The 15,718-nt window shown below is 43.8% G+C and overlaps 1 protein-coding gene across 1 annotated transcript in view; it reads right to left on the bottom strand.

Moving 5' to 3' along the window:
• Positions 1 to 15,071, bottom strand: part of rftn1b (raftlin, lipid raft linker 1b) — a 93,477-nt gene extending 78,406 nt beyond the window's left edge. Inside the window, exons 1-2 of the mRNA XM_080039099.1 lie at positions 14,765 to 15,071; positions 3,330 to 3,514 (exon numbers count right to left, since the gene is read on the bottom strand). Coding sequence (XP_079895225.1) covers positions 3,330 to 3,477 — 148 coding nt within the window. The 5' untranslated portion in view covers positions 3,478 to 3,514; positions 14,765 to 15,071. The remainder of the gene's footprint in view (positions 1 to 3,329; positions 3,515 to 14,764) is intronic.
• Between the last annotated feature and the right edge of the window lie 647 nt (positions 15,072 to 15,718).

Here is a 15,718-nt window from a genome sequence, read left to right as displayed (position 1 = left end):
CCCTTGCCTCATTCAGCCCTAAAGCCATGACAAGAATACCCGTGTTGAACTTGAAAAACTTCTGCACGTTAGTATCTACGCTGCTGGTTTCGGCTGTGAGCAAACTGTCAAGTAAAACAACTGGCTGAATTGTGCTACATCTCACACTGTATGACTGTAAGTACCAGTATTTATGTGCCCGCCCTGCAGCTCTATACCACACAGACTGCTTTCATATTCATAATCTTCGACTGGGTCTTAAATATTTTACAGGTTTCCCGCAGAAAAAAAGGCCAGACACGTGAATCATTACCAACGCTTACATACCTGTTTCAAAAGGTAATTACAGCCATGAGTAACACGCTAACCCTTCGACCCGAAAACATGCTTATGCAGTGAAATAACGCAGCCGTATACAGCCTCAAACTAAATGTGCTCCTATGGGAAATAGGAACTTATTCTTTAGATGAAACAACAAAGAAACATAGACGGAGGCGTACAATGACAGTGACAGAGAGACGTAGGCAGGAGGAAAGTGATTACAGTAAGTACCGACCACCACCATTACAGAGAATACTTAATAATAATGTGGCCGTGAGCCAGAGACAAGCGCGCGCGCACACACACACACACACACACACACACACACACACACACACACACACACACACACACACACACACACACACACACACACACACACACACACACACACACACACACACACACACACACACACACACACACACACACACACACACACACACACACACACACACACACACACAACAATACATTTCAACATAAAAGGGAGGCACCCATCCACCTCCTTGCCCCGCCCGTATGTCAGTCCCCATATGAGGGGAAGAATAAAAGCCCGCTTGGCCCCCTAGACGCCCACGTTTCCCTGGCTCCTCCATCCATCCAGCCTAGTCAGCCTGACAAACTAATGGAGAGTAATCAACTGTCAGGGCCAACACGCAGCACACTACATCTCCCAGCTTCCCGTACCATGAGCCCACAAACACACACACACACACACACACGCACGCACGCACACACACACACAACACACACACACTCCGCCAAAGCCCCCATCCACCATCACTTTAGCTATAACTGTCATGTGCAGGAATAACAGAGTGATGCCTATATATAGCATCATATCTCCACCCCCGGCCTGGGGCACACACACAAACACACACTGAATCTTCCCTGAGCACATTGACTTCCCATTCGCTCACCTAAAACCTTAACGACCTCCATTATATAATTTAACCTCAATCTTGTCTTAATTCTACATCTAATCTTTAAGTAACCTCGACCATAACCTGTGTGTGTCTGTCTTCCAATCAGCTATTGGCAGGTCGAAAAGTCCGTAGAAGTTGGCAGACACCATTGCACTCCACTTTGTAAATCGATATATTTGACAGCTTTCCGCTTCTGGCAAAAGGACAGCACTTAGAATGTTTACAGATACACTTACAATTACATTTGAATAATTTCAAGAACAAAACTTTTGATTAACACAGCCGTCACCCAGAGAGCTTTTAATCACATTTCTTAAACTTGCAATAGCAGGCAGCATCAGAAACAAGTTGTGAACATTTCACTAGCCCCTTTTACTCAGTCATTCCAGCATATTGGCCGAAAGACAATCCACCAATATAACAGCATTGTAATATAACTTGTAACACAGCCAACAAAAAAACTAACCACACACCTAACACTTTCGTAATTTGTATCCAAAACCTGAGCTTTCTTTAGGAATTATCTTGTGTTTAGAAAACCAACACACACACAAGCACACAATGGTCATATTTTCCATACACATGAAGAATGCACACAGAAAGATTCCACTGAGCCCTGAACTTTGGGTCTTTACATCTCAGGAAGCAACACCCACCTCCCATCTCATAAACACCTCAGACTGAGGACAGGAAGGAGTGGAGTGGGTGGGGGGCTCTACCGGCCCTTTCACTGTGTTTGTGTGTGTGTGTGTGTGTGTGTGTGTGTGTGTGTGTGTGTCTGTGCGCGCATCAGTGGAAGGATGCTCTCTTTGTAAAGGGAACTGATTCATCTCCATATTTTCATCCACAGCACAGGAAGCCCGCGGATTCTGTTTGACTGTCAGCAACTTCTTCAGAGTTAACTTGTTTACAGCTCAGCGGGGCTGCTGTGGCCACTGTATCTCACACCAAGCAAAACATACGGAAAATATAGCTGACATTTTTTTTGGAGGATTTGAGGATCAAACCCGTAACCTTGAACCAAACAATGCCTCTACCCCAGCAGGCCACCCTTTACTTTGTTTCCATCCCCTGCTAGCGAGCTGGACTCTGTGCCACCGTGCCATACATAATTGATGGGCGCCTAGTAGGATGTTTGGCGTGGATTGGGTTGGAAAATTCTATATCATTAGCGCAATGTGAAAAGCATGGCTGACTAATTGTCAGAAAATAAATTACAACAGCGGCTAATTAACACTTCATCATTGTAAAGAGAGTCTTGACATAAATTACAGTCACTGTGCTGTTTTTTTTTGTAAATATGCATGAGTGATAGATTACTTCTCGCATCCGATTCCTCAATGTTTTTTCTGCTGGGCTTATGCAGGTGTATTGGCCTTTTCCGAGGGTGAGTAGACAGATTAATCACACTGGAGGTAGCATGAATCAGTAAAAATACCACACACAGACACGCACGCGCGCACACACACACACACACACACACACACACACACACACACACACACACACACACACACACACACACACACACACACACACACACACACACACACACACACACACACACACACACACACACACACACACACACACACACACACACACACACACACACACACACACACACACACACACACACCGCAGACTCCTATAGATTGCAATGCAGATCGGCCTCAGGCAAAACCTGTGAGGCGTATTGCCGTCTTCTCATGCGGAGGCATGATGCAGCAAAATGCAAACGGCCTTGAGCTATATTCATAAAATCTAAACCGTGCATGTGGAAGAGGCAATCATTTCGATTTTTTTTGACAACACAGCACAAAACGACCATAACATAACCGCAAAAGGAGACTCTTATAGAATCCCTGATCAGTGGGAACTTTTGCTGTGCCAAGATTATAGCTTTAATTGCTCAACCAAAGTTGGTAAAAATAAAAATAAAATCCCACAAAAATTTAAAGTATTGGGGTTCATATACAGTACATACGCATATAGAGTAGTTATTATATTGAGTGGACTGTTGATTATAAAGAATAAAGGTTGCAAAGTATTTAACACCATCTTCAAGCAGATGGAGAAGCAGAAGGATTCATGTCTTACCATCTTTGCCGATGAGGAAGTCCAGGAAGCGGTAGGTGTAGGCCACGCCCACCTTGGTCTCCACCTGTGGTCTCTTCAGGGTGGAGTAGATCTTCCCCGGACTGCTCTCCTCCGACGTCGGCTTCATCTTACGCAGCCCGCAGCCCATGGCTCCACAGTGTGTGTGTCTCTCAGTGCAACGGACTCTGTAAACCAGACACAAACAAAACAGACTGAGACAGTGTTTCGTTGACATTTGTGTGTCTCGTCATGTGTGTGTTTCGCCAGTGTGTGAATGAGTTAGAAATGAAGTGCACATGGGTAAGAAAAGGTATCAACACTGCAAATAAATGACGTGTTAGCATTCTAACTACAAATCATGTGAACTGCAAAAGCATGATTTTCTAATGTTGTCATTTCCATCAGGCTACAAAGGTTTCCATTGAGATAGAGAAATCAGTTTGCAGGTTCTTGAAATTTGCACAAGATGTGTCACTCATTACATTTTACACCAGATCTGCATTATGTCTGTTTAATGATCTCAGTTATTATCCATTCCTCACAACGATAACATATATTTTATTATGATTTTTTATTATGTATAGCCATATGTTGAACTTAATCACATTGTTTTAACTGATCATGTGTCTTTTATGATAAATGTTGACGGTCGAGGTAAGCAAGAAATACAAGTTTAAGTTTAAAAGTTCCTCAAGCTATACTTAGTGCAGTATTTGAGTCAATGTTCTTAATTACTTTCCCCAAGTGGGTATGACTGACTAAAGGTCAGATTCTGTCACACAGTGTGTACACACACAAACACAAACACAGACATGTATACACACAAATATGAAAGCATGCACTGCACTCAAGATACCCATGATTCCTCAGGGATTTCAGAAGAAAAACCAATAAAGAAGAACATGCTGGATAAGCGTGTCTCTAAAAGCAAAATAAATAAATAAACAGGACTAAATGAGCTTGATTTTTCACGGTTTGCCTCTGCCTCGTTCCCACGGCGACCGAATTAACAGAGACAAGCGTGGAGAAAGAGGAGGGGGCCGCCTCACCCCAAATGGGTTGTGACAGCACCACTGCCTCTCCATGGGAGGCTGACTCTGGGAGCAGGTGACATCCTATTGTGTGCCACTGATGAAAGTCATACATGGATGGATGGATACATGGATAAATGTATAACTAGATAGATGGATAGATGGATAGATAGATGAAAGCCCTTTTCGACCTGGAACCTCTACAAAGGCAGCGGTGGAGCACTCCCCTTCCCTTTCCATCTCAGCTGAGGACGAACCCACTCTATTATGCTCCTTACTAATTACAGTAGCCTTGGCCGGACACTCGGAATCTGAGCCAGCCGGCCGTCGCTTCAGAGATACGACAGGACAGGAAGTGGGGAGGGGCGGGGGGAAGTGGGGGGTATGGATGTAGGAAGGAGGGGAGGGGGGGGCATAGGAAACGAGCAGACGTGGGGCTCCGTTAATGAGGTGAACGGCAAGAATGGAAAAGGTGAGACTCAATCAAGGGAGAAAAAAAGGAAATGGGTGGGGGGGGGGGGGATGGGTAGGCCGTGGTTTGGGAGATTGTTCGTCGGAGAAAGGAAGAGGTGTTTTGGGAGTGGGTAATGCATGGCAAGTAGAGTCTGGAGGGAAAAGAGAGTGTGTGCAATTAGAAAGAGTTGAATAGAAAACGGGGTGATCAAGAGAGAGAGAGAGAGAGAAAAAGAGTGAGAGATGAGGCAGGAGATTCATTACGGCTGTCATGAAAAGCCAGTGTTTCCAGTGGCACTTACACGGACAGTCTTTGTCGGGCTTTGTGAATCCCAACGTGGATCACAATCATATCTGCACAAGCCTCGGGACGGCTCCCTGAAATGAACCTCTGGGCTGATAGACCGGTGATTAATAACAGAGCATGCTGAGTCCTGCCTGCATTCTTTAAGCTTCACGGTTTGTCTCTGTGTATAACTACAGAGGCCTCCTAAACGTTTTTTTTTGTATACTGTATACAGTATATTCGAGTGTGTGTCCTTGCCAGTCAGCATGTGCCAAGCCGCACTGATGTCTTGCTTTGGTTTTAAAAGAACCAAAAAAAGGTAAACACTGAAGCCGGCAAATTAAAAGTCCCTAAAAGCACTCCGGTCCCCCACTTACATTGTCACTCAGGACTGCGCTGTGCTAGAGACCACCACGCAACATTACAAATGGCTCTACCATCAAAGAACACAGGGTGACAACAACAACAACAATATAAAAAGCCTGAATTTCTCCCCAACTCTTGGATTTCTGCTGTTGCCTGTACAGTTGCGTGTAAGTAGCTTTCATCATTTACCCTGGCGAGAGCATAGGAACAACAACAGGGAAGGCGAGGCTCTGTCATGTAGTCGGCAAGGGGATGGAGAAGACGTATTGAGAACAATGGGATGGGGGGAGGGCGGGGGCTATGAGGAAGGGGGGTGGAAGGAAACAAAATGGAAGGGTTTGTATTTGCATAGCTCCTTGAGACCAGAGAGGAGGCGATGTGAGTTGGGGCCAACAGGAGTATTTTTAGAGCCGAACTGACAGAGGAAATGTGAAATGTTTGTGATTTTTTTTTTCTGTTTCTTGCCTCAAACTTCTCCTCTGAGGCAGGAGCTCCGGGCATTTGCAGCCCACCTCAACTCCTCTACACCCTGTCTTAGTTTTTTTGGGGGAAATTGACAGGCAGGGTAGGGTAGTAAGGGATACTTCACAGGTTTGGACAGATGCCGGGTATAGCTACAGAAAATAACAGGAAAGAAGAGCCATTGATTTCCCTTTCGCTGAATTAGCAACGATCCTCTAGCCGTTTTTGTTCTATCTTTTGTCTGCCGCTAATGGCATTTTGAGGTTTTATTCGATAAGATTCCCTTCCTCATGAGCCCCAGATTGACGATCAAGCGCTTTGTTGTAGCGGTGATGCACTTAGCTTCGGCCCCTTTAAACCCCCAAAACATCCCAAAGCACTTTGTATTGTGCTGAATGTGAAAGGCAACGTCGGCGAAGCGCTTGTATTTCCCTCACCGTGTTTTCTAACTGTCGATCAACAAACACTTTGTCGGCCCAAGGTTTGCTTTGTTTCCTGTGCACACATTGGTCACTGTGGTCATTAGCTGTTGCTTCCCTGGGGATTCAGTGCATTATTAACACTGAAGTAATTGATTTTGGGGGTATTAGGAGAACTCTGCATGGTGAAAATTACAAAACCCCTGACATTTTATCACGTTTTTTATTGTCCACGTTTTAGCCAACAACCGCTTATTTACCAAATAAGACGACAAGCAGTAACATCAGTAATCATTAAGAGGTGTTTTTCCAGCCACCTAACAACCTAACACATTTAGGTCCAATGTTCACTCTCGGTTTAGCTCTGATTTGGTCTCCATCAATTCCTCAGAGAAATAGCAGAATCTGTAGATGCTAATTTCCCCACTATGCTCATTAGCTAGCAGTTACAGCTATGGTGGTGCATTACTTTTTCATATAATTGAATGTTGGTTGCATTCAAGCCATCGCCAAACAAGTTGACACAAATTTGATTTCAGCTCCACAAATAGCTCTCTGTACTTCGAAGTATGGAAGCGTTTATAAACTGTTATCGCCCCTGAAAAATCTGAAAAAAATCACAATAAATATTTCAATAGTTGATTTTACTGCTAAGAAAAAACCTTGACGAATTTTTCATTTCATTTCATTTAACTTTTATGTATCCTCGAGAGACCAATTGAGGGGTGACCCTCATTTACAATGATACCGGTGAAGGAATAAAATCCATGCGTGATCACCAAAGGTTTACCACGTGGATGCGCTCACAGTGTTGTTGTAATTACTCAGAATTCCACATGGGGGAAACATGAGTATGCACTATAGCTTTAATTAGTTGAATAGGAACTTTGCAGTCATTCATTTAATTCAATGTAAAAAAATAGTGTCCTAAAATCCCACCTTCACTTATAGACATCTCAGCGCCCAGACGCATCTGCTCCGAACGATTTCCCTTACAGCTGTCTGAGTGAGATCTAGCCCGTATTATAAGACCATGTTACAAGGGCTTTGATAGCAACGTTGAGACGCTGAGATCAAACCCAGCAGCATGAGAAGCTTCAGAGTGGATTAATGGAGGAAGACATTAATTAGGGCACTCTGTTCTTGTGTTCTTCGCCATGTAGTCTCCCTTTCTAAGCCAGCTGTCTCTGTCTCTCTCTCTCACACTGTATCTGACTCAACCTCTTTGACTTCTCCTGACTTTTGATCTTTCTAATCTGACAAGCAAAGTGGAGGGCTGGGCCTGCATTTGGTGGTTGGTTGTCTACTGCTGCCGGTAGTGGTTCAGTATCATCCATACTTTAGTGTGTGAGGAGTGGTACTCGAGGGCTCTCTAAGTTGGAGTGGTAGGAAGGAGATGACAGGACTGACCTCATGGGAAAAAAACAATAGCAGTGGTTGAAATGCTTCAAGTGAACCGCGTTTACTGTACACTTTTACTGAAGAGCAATCTCCTGTGATCGAGTCATCTGGAGATACATCACAGTATCTGTTTTATGAGATACCATTTGAGAGGTAAATAACAGAGGCTGAAGTGACACGACATATGGTCGCAAAACAAAGAAATATGGCTGTCTGACTGGCTGTTATTTTGTCTTTTAACTTCCTGTCTACACCCGAAGTGGGAATGTGTTGCCTTGTGAAGATTGACATTCGCTACTTGTGATCATCTTGCTCTTACATTACAGCAAACATTAGACATGAGACTTTCTATACTAGGGAGCACATTTTATAGTTTCACTATTACACAGCAAACTCCAGTATTCAATGACTCATAGGTAAAGCATAAAAGAAAAGGCTACAATGACACATGTAAGGCTGGCTGAGCTAGTTGTTAGCGCTGTTAAACCTGACCCTTTGTATGCAGTAAGTATAACTTTGCACCAAAGATCAATCTGATCCGAGACAATCAGTGACTATAATCTTAAACAAGAGGCTGAGGGAATTGATCAGCCTCTTGACTGTGTTTCACATTTTGTCTCCTACCAACAGCATTTGTTCCTTATATCAATCATTCTCTAACCTTAACTATAATGTTTCACCATGCTTTTACATCTGTAGTTTAGTTCAGAAAATATACATTGTTCCTCTCAGCTCTGGTCCATTTCGCTGTTCACACTGGCTTTGTATAAACCAAACTAAGAACCGTGAACTTGAAGTCATATAAAGTGACTCATTGATTGAACTGCTTTCGGTGACTTACATCTTGTTTCATCAGCACTATATGGAGTTCATGGACCGGCGTCGCCGGGAAATCAAATTTCCAGATAACCGAGAGCAAGTCACGCTTCACTTAACGGAACCTTCAGGGTTTGTTTATCTTCTCTGATGAGCTCACGCCGGAATAGTTGATCATGAATATCATTAGCCGGGGAATATAACTTGGAGCTCATATATCATATTGTGTATGGATAGTGACAGACAGACTGAAATGGGAGAGGAAAGACACCTTGTGATTGTACCATTACTTTGTCATTTAAATTATCTGTCCCTTCATTCCTATTATTCCAAAAACGGTTAATTGTGATTATCTATCTGACCACCAAAACCATCTGACTATTTCTCCTCTCTAACTCCCACATACGACCACTACCTCCTGCCCTGTATACACTTTTTCTTACATTCTCTTGCAGTGAATGTGATGCAGAACACATTTACCCACCCATATCAAATAATGCAAAGTCATGGACAAAATTTGCACATGTATTAGAGTTGCACACCTGTAGAATATTTTCTCACTACCAGCAACAGTCACAAAGGCTGTATTTTTTGCTTACAAATTATGCCAAATGACTTTTGCACCACATGTCTCCCTATGTGTGGAGCACAGATGATTTGTGCATTAGTAGAACTAGGGGGCGGGCGGTTGGTGCCTTCAATTTTGTCAATACAACCCTGACCTGCTCTTGTCTGCTCAGCTGTCTGCATTTGGCTCCTGTCCTATGTGCCGTATGCACTCCAGCTGTGACAATAAGGGGAGGGGGGGGGGGGGATGTTTTCTATGTTTAACTCACTATTTATTAGAAATGCTAAATAAGACAGGTAGGACACACACGCCGACCCACATAGGAGGTTACTACGTTACCATAGTTACAAAATTGCATTGCATAAATAAAGGCTATACATCACTTGTAGCCTGAAGATAGGATTGTTTTCTTAACAGTTTTCTAAAAGCAGATGGATTTCATAATAGTTTGGCATTTTATCAGAGACAACAATCAGAGATGCCAAATAAAATAAGGCTCATAAGTATTTTTTTTTCTTTTCTAGAACAAGCAGTTACAAACAACCTATTTTTAGGAATGGCCACATGACACACGGTGAATGTGTCCAAGAACCTCATGTCGAGTCTATATATCCTCTCGCTTTTAACCTCACTCCCTGCTGCTTCGGGTGATGGTGTAAATGTAAACACACTACATTTAGAAATCCCCTACTCTTCCCTTTCCCCCTTCCGTACGTTCTTACCACCTTGAATCATCACCTAAGTAGGACAGAGAGGATGGAAAAAATGGAAAAACCACGGAATGGAGGGAAAATAAATGGTCACAGAGGCAGGATGTTATCGCTGTAACCTTCAGTGACTATACAGTCCTTTTGAGAGGGAGACCTTCAATGTGTTGATACATGGTCCTCTTTTGTTCAATTTGAATTGATGATATAATCTAACAAAAAACCTGTGGTTTAAACAAAGTACTGTAGTGCCTGAAGGCTTGAAAAGTGGGTTGGCTCCATGTGGGTTAATACTCTTTCACTTGCACTGTTATCTGGTGTATATACCGTTCACCTGCTTACATTTCCTCGTAAGCGTCAGACATAAAGAGCTAACCTAGTGATCTGAAAGCTGAACTATGTATTTAGCATATGTATTAAATTGACTAAAAATGGACTATAGGCGTTAACGACCATACACAGCACATGGGTGGACAGAGATGGAGGGGGATTATGGATTATTTTCACTTATTTTTACCATGAATCTGGGACACTGTTGAAATCCATCAGCTCTTTCGAATGTGAGCAACAATGGGGCGAAAAGCTGAAAACTTTCCCCGAGCTACCACTGAACATGCAGGGAGGCATTGGTGTGTCCCATTCACTCTCAATATGGTAAGTAGCGATACCCTGGGCAGAAGGTCAGAATGAACATTTGATGGGGTTCTGTATAATACAAACATGTACTGACCGGTACTCCTAAATTATGGTGGTTTGAGAAACACATGCAGACCATTAGGATCCATTGTTTACCACTTAGACCAACATGCAACACTCTCTTTGCTACAGCACAATGCCATGCTAATTTTATATCAAGAATGCCATACATGTATTACATTGAAAATGCTACAGAAAACCTTAAAAACAGAACGTCCCCGACACAGCCAAACCCTTCCACGCTCCCGACAAGGAGGCCAAGGGTGGCGGAGGACAAATTGCTTTTTCACCACACTGAATTTGTCATGTTCGCTTTGAATGCCCAAGGACGATACATAATGGCAAGCATGCAGGAGGGAACAGAGAAAGGAAAGATGAGTGGTGATGAGTGAGGTGGAGAAAAAAATGTCCAACTAACAATTGTGTCTGCCTGAGATTCTCCGCCGTTTCAAGGCTCCGGGTGGCTCCGCGGGTTCGCTGTGACCGCGTCCAAACCTTGTCTCTGTATACAGTCTCAAGGCCCGGTTACAGTAGACACACACACACACACACACACACACACACACACACTAAGAGGGAGCTAGCTTTATTGCCATGGGAACCAACCCCTCTATGACTATTCCCTTTTTTGGAGAATAATAGGCACCAATCTTTCCATTGCATTGCCAGTTACTCTCTTTCTTCATATTTTCTGGACTACATAAGCTCTCAACACTCTTCATCACCACGACCAGCTTCCTCTCTCTCCCTCCTCCTCCTCATTCCTTTCTCCGTGTGCGGGAACAAACACTCCTCTCCTCCTGTTCCCCTCATCTCGACTTAACCACGATTTTGACAGTCATGGCTTTCATTAAAGTTGTGCATAATCTAAGACTATAGACACACTGGGATATGTACAGTTCTCCCAAGTGAAACATTACAAAACATTGTCTCATCCCGGCCCACACAAACACTATATACCATTGCAGTTTTGTCGAGCCGCAGCCAAAGGAACGCGATAGAAAGAGGGATTGTTTGTCAATTTTGGGGGAGAAGCAGGAGAGAGGAAAAATACTTGGTTAAAAAACAAAACATTCTTTCGGCTGCTCCCCCCCACCTCTCCTTTTGCTATTTTTCGCGAAAGCACGGAGGGTTTTGAAGAGATTTCCCGCGAGTGACTCATTGCTTTTCTGTGAACTTCCTTCAGGCAGGGTCATTTTTTATTAAAGCCAGACGAAGCCAAGTTCTTAGGTTTTTCAGACACCCCTATCGACATGTCCGTGTTCAACATTACCCAATCGATACGACTGCAATTTTCTCGACCCCGGCCATTAAGACAGGAGTCGATTTGCCTCATAGAAATATCAAGGGGGATTCTCTTTTTCTTCTCTCTTCCTTGATTCAAAGCTGAGCTACAACAGAACGTATTGAACATGGGCATTTTATTTATATATTTTACCATCTTGCCTGAAGGATTCATCCTAGTATGCTGTCTCAGGTCTAGCACGATGCTAGAGGCTTGAATAACTTACTCTCTTCAAAAGCACCATCACTGTCACCTAGCATGGGAGTATAGGAGGTAAATAATATTCGCCTGAGATCTTGTAACTGAGCATTTCAGAGGGAAGAGATGTTAGACTTGCTGCGGAGGCTGCCATCAAGATGATGCTCTGTCATGAGAACTGCAAAACTCCCACGGTATCTACTAGCTTGTAACTCAGCCAGGTTTTACTGCCTGAAGTGTACTGCCAATTAAGGCTACCAAACTGGATTTCGGTTCAACAAATTAAACTATCCAAATGCTCCAAACCATAAAAGAAAATTACCTGGAATGAGGCACTGAATATCTCTGGAAACACACTCAACCAAAGACTTATCCAACAGGCAAATTATTCTGGATTCAAATCCCTGGTGTGTTTACATTTCATCATGTCCCAATATTGAAGCTTGTGTGAGTTTTTGTCCTACATCAAAAAATCTGCAGAGTGGGACGAATTTGAGACGCGTTTAAAAATAACCACCATTCAATTGGATGTAACCTTGATTTCTGTGAGCATAGAATGTTCTGGTCTTATGTTGTGTCTGGTTGTCTATATACGTACTGAGTGGAGAGAGGAGTGCACGTTGTGGTTTACGTATATAAGCCAATGCTTGCCAATTACCTTAATCAAATTTCACACCACACAGGGGGATTCACTGTGCCTGGATCAGATAGCAAACATAAGTTGATTAAAATACATGTTTGCATAGAGACCGGATCGAAAGAAAATCAACACATGGCTCGGGAAAAAATACACAAACTGATGGGGCTGAAAGTGAGGATTCAGAAAGCAAAGAAGTAACATCTGAAACTGTACAGCTGCTACCGTAGATCTGTGTTTCCACGTTGAAAGTTCAAAGTAAAAGTCTTGCAATGCTTTTTAAAGGGCCGGCTCGCCCATTATTACAAAACGCTACTTACTTAGCTCTAGTGGTTTCCTCACTTACAGTAGCGCTTGTGGTTGTGTGCGATGCAGTGAGATTTACAGTAAGTGCCTGAGGTTTGAGTTATACTTGTTAAGTCATAAATAACAGTAAATAAATCTAGTTATAGATATTGTTATGTCATCAATAGAGGTTAATGGATCTAACTTTCTAAAAACAGAACACATCAATTCTGCAGAACAAATGTTAATAATGTAATTAAAAAAAAGAGTTTTTCACTTTATGGACGTCGCCAAAGGTTAGTAAGACATTTGCAATTTTAACTGTAAGTTATTCACAGATATAGTATTATGCATGTTCTGTATGTGTTGTGTGTCTGTTGTCATTTTGTTTATGCTCAAGTGGGAACGTGTATCATGTTTCAATGCTGTGGCAATGGGAATGTGTATTATCATTGCCGCCCATACGCTGTTCTCCTTTTAGGTGTTTTTTTGTGTGTTTATCTATGTATGTTTCCCATGCTCCTTCTCTTTCTCTCTCGTTCTCTCTCTCCCCCCCCTCTCTCTTTATGTGTGTGTGTGTGTGTGTGTGTGTGTGTGTGTGTGTGTGTGTGTGTGTGTGTGTGTGTGTGTGTGTGACGCAGACAGACTGAGACAGGGAGAACTCCTGACCCACCGACACTGAATAGCTAACGCATGCTCCACAACGCACCAGCTGGAACTAATTAACAGCAGTTCAGTCAGTTTGAGCTCTCTCACTCACTTTCTCTCTCTCTCTCTCTGGCACACACACACACACACTCTCTCTCTCTCTCTCTCTCTCCCTCTATTTCCTCTCTCTCATGCCCTCGTCTTCCTCTTCCCTGACATCCCCCCGCCCCTTCCTCCTTCACCTCCTGCCATCGCTCAACTTGTTTTTCCCTTTAAATATCCTTCCCAGACACACACACACACACACACACGCACACACACACATGCTTTGATGAACTCATGTACCTGAGCACATCGTCAAAGCATGTAAACATTCACTTGTAAGGACAAACACGGAACATCACCACGTATGCTGCACTAAAAAGGGGGGAAAAAAGAATAAACCTCATGGAAGCCCACACTTTTCCCTTCCAAACACACACAGTACAGCATATCACAAACACTCCCCGTCTCTCTCCTCACTGTAGTGGGAGTGGGGTGAATGATACTAAACGTACGGCACATCTTGAAACACTGTTAGGGTTTGGTCCGTGATTGGCTCCAGGTACAGACATTTTTGGCATTCCCAACTCCACTCGCTACAATCCATCACGCATGTGACTTCAAAACAAGCAGACTTATTGATGTGTGCATGATGAATGGTAAAGTTTGCTCGTGCCTGCCAGCATGTTTTCTTATGTGTGTGTGTGTGTGTGTGTGTGTGTGTGTGTGTGTGTGTGTGTGTGTGTGTGTGTGTGTGTGTGTGCGTGTGCTTGTTAGTGTGCAAACAAACATGCGTGTGTGTGTATGTGTGTGTGTGTGTGTGTGTGCGTGTGCTTGTTAGTGTGCAAACAAACATGCGTGTGTGTGTGTGTGTGTGTGTGTGTGTGTGTGTGTGTGTGTGTGTGTGTGTGGTAGCAGTGGATTTAGAGCTTGCTGTCGAAACACACACTGCTCAGACGACAGACTTGTGGCTCGTAGCATCGTCCAATGAATCAACTCTCTTTGGTAAACAATCACCACCATGCACCACCCAAGTTTACATTGTGAATCAGTAACACTACATCTACTAGGAATCCAAATGCACACACACATTCCACACACCATCTTCACACAAAACAGACAGAGCTGTACTTACCTGTCTCACAATATGGTTGGAAAGTTCACTGCTTGGACTCGAAGGCAGCAACTGGACCAGAGCTTCCAGCAGAGAAACGCATTCTACTTGGAGGGAGACCAGCACACATGGAATGGATGGATGGATGGAGGTATACAGATCCAAGCTCACTGAGGTTACTGTGTGTGAGCTGGCTGGCTTCAAGAAAGAAAGAAAAAAATCCTCCAAGCAAAGGCACCAGAGAAATCAGAGCGTCTGTCAGATCTACCGGCACCTCCAAAACAGCAGCAGCAGCAGCAGTAGATCCAGCGGTTTTGCTTCTTGGTTCTTCCCCTCCCTCCTTCTACACCACCTAACGGAGCTCTCAAACACACTTGTAAGCTCAGCGTGTTTAGGTCATGCTCAAAGTATGCCTGTGTGTACCGATGTTTCTGCAAGCTCAGGGAAACCACATCCTGTCACCATGTTCACCTCCCTCCCTCTGTCTCTCTCTCTCCCTCCCTTTTTTCTGTTTCAATCTTTATGTTCTTTCTCTCTGTCTCTGTCTTTTTCCTGTGTCTCCCCTCCCCGTGATTGTCTGAGGGCGACTGAGCGTCTGTTCAGCAGCACAGCAGCAGTAGCAGCAGCAGCCTCTCTCTGCCCCTCTCTATCTCTCCGGCAGCCGCACCAGTTCCACTCGGCTGCCTGAAGAATCCGTGTGAGGAGAGGGAGAGAGAGAGGGAGAGGGAGAGGGAGGTGGGGAGGGGGCTTCAATGGGAAAATACCAGAGTTAAAGAGAGACAGAGAGAGAGAGAGACAGAGCAGGAGGAAGAGGAAGGGCGGTGGGTGTTGTTTAGGGAAGCGGAGGACTAAAGAAAGATGGGCGGACAGAAATAGCAATCAATAGTTTGAACAAGTGGAAAGAAAGAAGGATAATGATGTGCCACACATTGCCCAATACACACAGACATGTACCTAGCCAACACATTCACATCC

This window comes from Ammodytes marinus, assembly GCF_949987685.1.
Source record: "Ammodytes marinus genome assembly, chromosome: 13".
Lineage (NCBI taxonomy): Eukaryota > Metazoa > Chordata > Actinopteri > Uranoscopiformes > Ammodytidae > Ammodytes > Ammodytes marinus.
Note: the sequence above shows the minus strand (reverse complement) of the source record. Positions and strands in the feature narration are given on the sequence as shown.